This window comes from Limulus polyphemus, unplaced genomic scaffold, assembly GCF_000517525.1.
Source record: "Limulus polyphemus unplaced genomic scaffold, Limulus_polyphemus-2.1.2 Scaffold1154, whole genome shotgun sequence".
Taxonomy (NCBI): Eukaryota; Metazoa; Arthropoda; class Merostomata; order Xiphosura; family Limulidae; genus Limulus; species Limulus polyphemus.
The window spans coordinates 188,479-190,770 of NW_013666764.1; the positions used below are offsets into that span (position 1 = coordinate 188,479).

At 30.1% G+C, this 2,292-nt stretch overlaps 1 protein-coding gene across 1 annotated transcript in view; it reads left to right on the forward strand.

The window, feature by feature from the left end:
* The window catches only part of LOC106462382 (zinc transporter 2-like), a 24,583-nt gene extending 22,556 nt beyond the window's left edge, over positions 1–2,027 (forward strand). The window contains exons 7-8 of the mRNA XM_013922310.2: positions 693–827; positions 1,788–2,027. Of these exons, the coding sequence (XP_013777764.2) occupies positions 693–827; positions 1,788–1,936 (284 nt within the window). The 3' untranslated portion in view covers positions 1,937–2,027. The remainder of the gene's footprint in view (positions 1–692; positions 828–1,787) is intronic.
* The last annotated feature ends 265 nt before the right edge of the window (positions 2,028–2,292 follow it).

The following is a 2,292-nucleotide window of genomic DNA, read 5'->3' on the forward strand; positions in this document are numbered from 1 at the left end:
TGACAAGGCCAGACAACAAGAACCAACTGATGGTAAAATGAGAAATGCAAAATCGACACGTGTTTGATAGGCTTAATGAGCTCATTCTGTCTATGGTATCATCTGTTTTAGAAAGTAAATGTTCTTTAAGAAATAAACGGTGTACATTCTTCTCATATAAATATCAACCTTTTTTTTTTTATTATTTCATTTATAACTCTTAAACTTCATTGTCAGACAGTTGAACCCTGACATAAATACTGAAATTGTGTTGGAAAAGAAATCAGTATTCTACTTTTTTGTATTAAATATTTACTTTTGAAAACTCATGAATACCAAACTGTAAATAATTTGTTCATTCTTTCATTGTCATTAATGTTTAGTAAAGTTAATAATATAAATTTAATTTGCAAATTGCATGTAATAAGATTATTGTTGAATATCAACTTAAAATTATTGTAAAAATTAGCATATCATCAAATATTTTGCATTTATTCTAAAAGTTTGTGAATGATATGAAAGAGGTATACCACTATTTCAAGATAATACAAGGTATTTCACCTTGTTTGACCTGTCAGAGGTTCTTTGATATCTAAACGCTTCAGACAGAGTAAGCCAGGTAGCTGTTTAATGTTTTGTTATACCAAAGTATGGTATTTTTGGAACGAAAATGCAAACATTTATAAATAGTTTACTTTTTCTCATGATCTTAGGTTTCCCACGAGACATGAATTATGCAGTGATTAAATCAGACCTACAGAGTATTGAAGGAGTAGAAACAGTCCATAGTCTTCATATATGGTCTTTGACAGTTGATAAAAATGCCTTAGCTGTACACTTAGCTATAGGTTCGTATTGTTATGTCCTTTTGTTGGCATAAAAGAAAGATAAAAGGGGGTTTTTGGATTTCTTATCAAAATATTATTGTTATTTTTCTCCAAAACAATTATCTTGGTGTCTAATAAATTTTTTCATAATTAGAATATTAACTTCAATAATTTTATTAATATTACATTTCAGAATATTATCCTGTAAAAACAAAATTTCCACTTGCTTTCATATATAGCAATGTCCTGATTACTTTATATTATGCAACTTATTGCAAAAACATTTGTAAGAAGTGGAATAAAATATTGGAGGTTATTTAGCTCAGTGTTTTGATTATATAAAGAATCTGTATTAACATATAAGCATGGGTAAAAGTTTCCAATAATCATTTTGTCTGAAACATATCTTTTGGCTAGGGGTTTGGTGGTCTAGGTAGCCCCCTATAAACTCTGAGTTGTACATGCTCTCAGCTTCATTCTGAGCAGTTTGGACAACTGTCCAAATTAAATTTTAACTTGCCTTTATAGAAAAAAGAAATTCAGAAATCTCTTGCAACTTGTCATGTTACCGTGTGGATTAACCTGATAATCACACAGTTCTAGATAATTTTTTTAAAGGTTTAAGTATTAATTTTTAAAAACCTCAGTTGCAAAACGTATCATTTAATTAACCAATTATGACCCTTGAACAAATGAAAATGGTTGGAAGTTTAGAACAATAACTATTAAAATAGTGTTAGCAATAAAACACAAAATGTGTTTATTCGACATTTTACAACTTGACAATTTAAATTGTGCTTTGTGATCATGACTGGGAAAAGCCATTTTGAGAGATTTCTGTCTACGAGCGGAGAACTTTCACCCATGTATATGGTCAATTTTCAGGAGCAGTAATCAACTGATAGATCTTTTAGAATTGAACTAAAACGAAAAAGTTATTGCTAAACTTATACGTACATGTTTTCTTGTTTTTATATGTAGATCCAGAACTTGATCCACATACGGTTCTTCGAACTGCAGAATCTTTAGTGAGAAGAAAGTATGGTATTTATCACACCACAATCCAGGTGGAGAAATATGATGCTTCAACCATGTTGTCTTGTCACACATGCCAGGGACCAAGGCACTAAATTCAATTTACTGAAAAAAAATTGTATTGAAAGTGATGGGTATTGAAATGCTACAAATAGTTTCGTTATTGTACCAGTATATTTGGAGAGAGTAATCCATAGAAAAATAAATTTTCCTCTTCCTTTAACTATTTTTCAGTCAAACCTTATATGTTAAAAGTTATATTTTGTTTTTAGAGAGAATGTTCCCGTGTAGGAATATATATGCTTCCGTGTTTTACAATTGAAATTTTTTTTAGTAGATTACTTATGTGATTGTAACCATCACCACCTAATTCCGTATAACTGTCCCAATGTATTAAACGGAGATGATGGCTTTACTGCCAACGTGCACATGAAACTAAAAGGTACAGAGT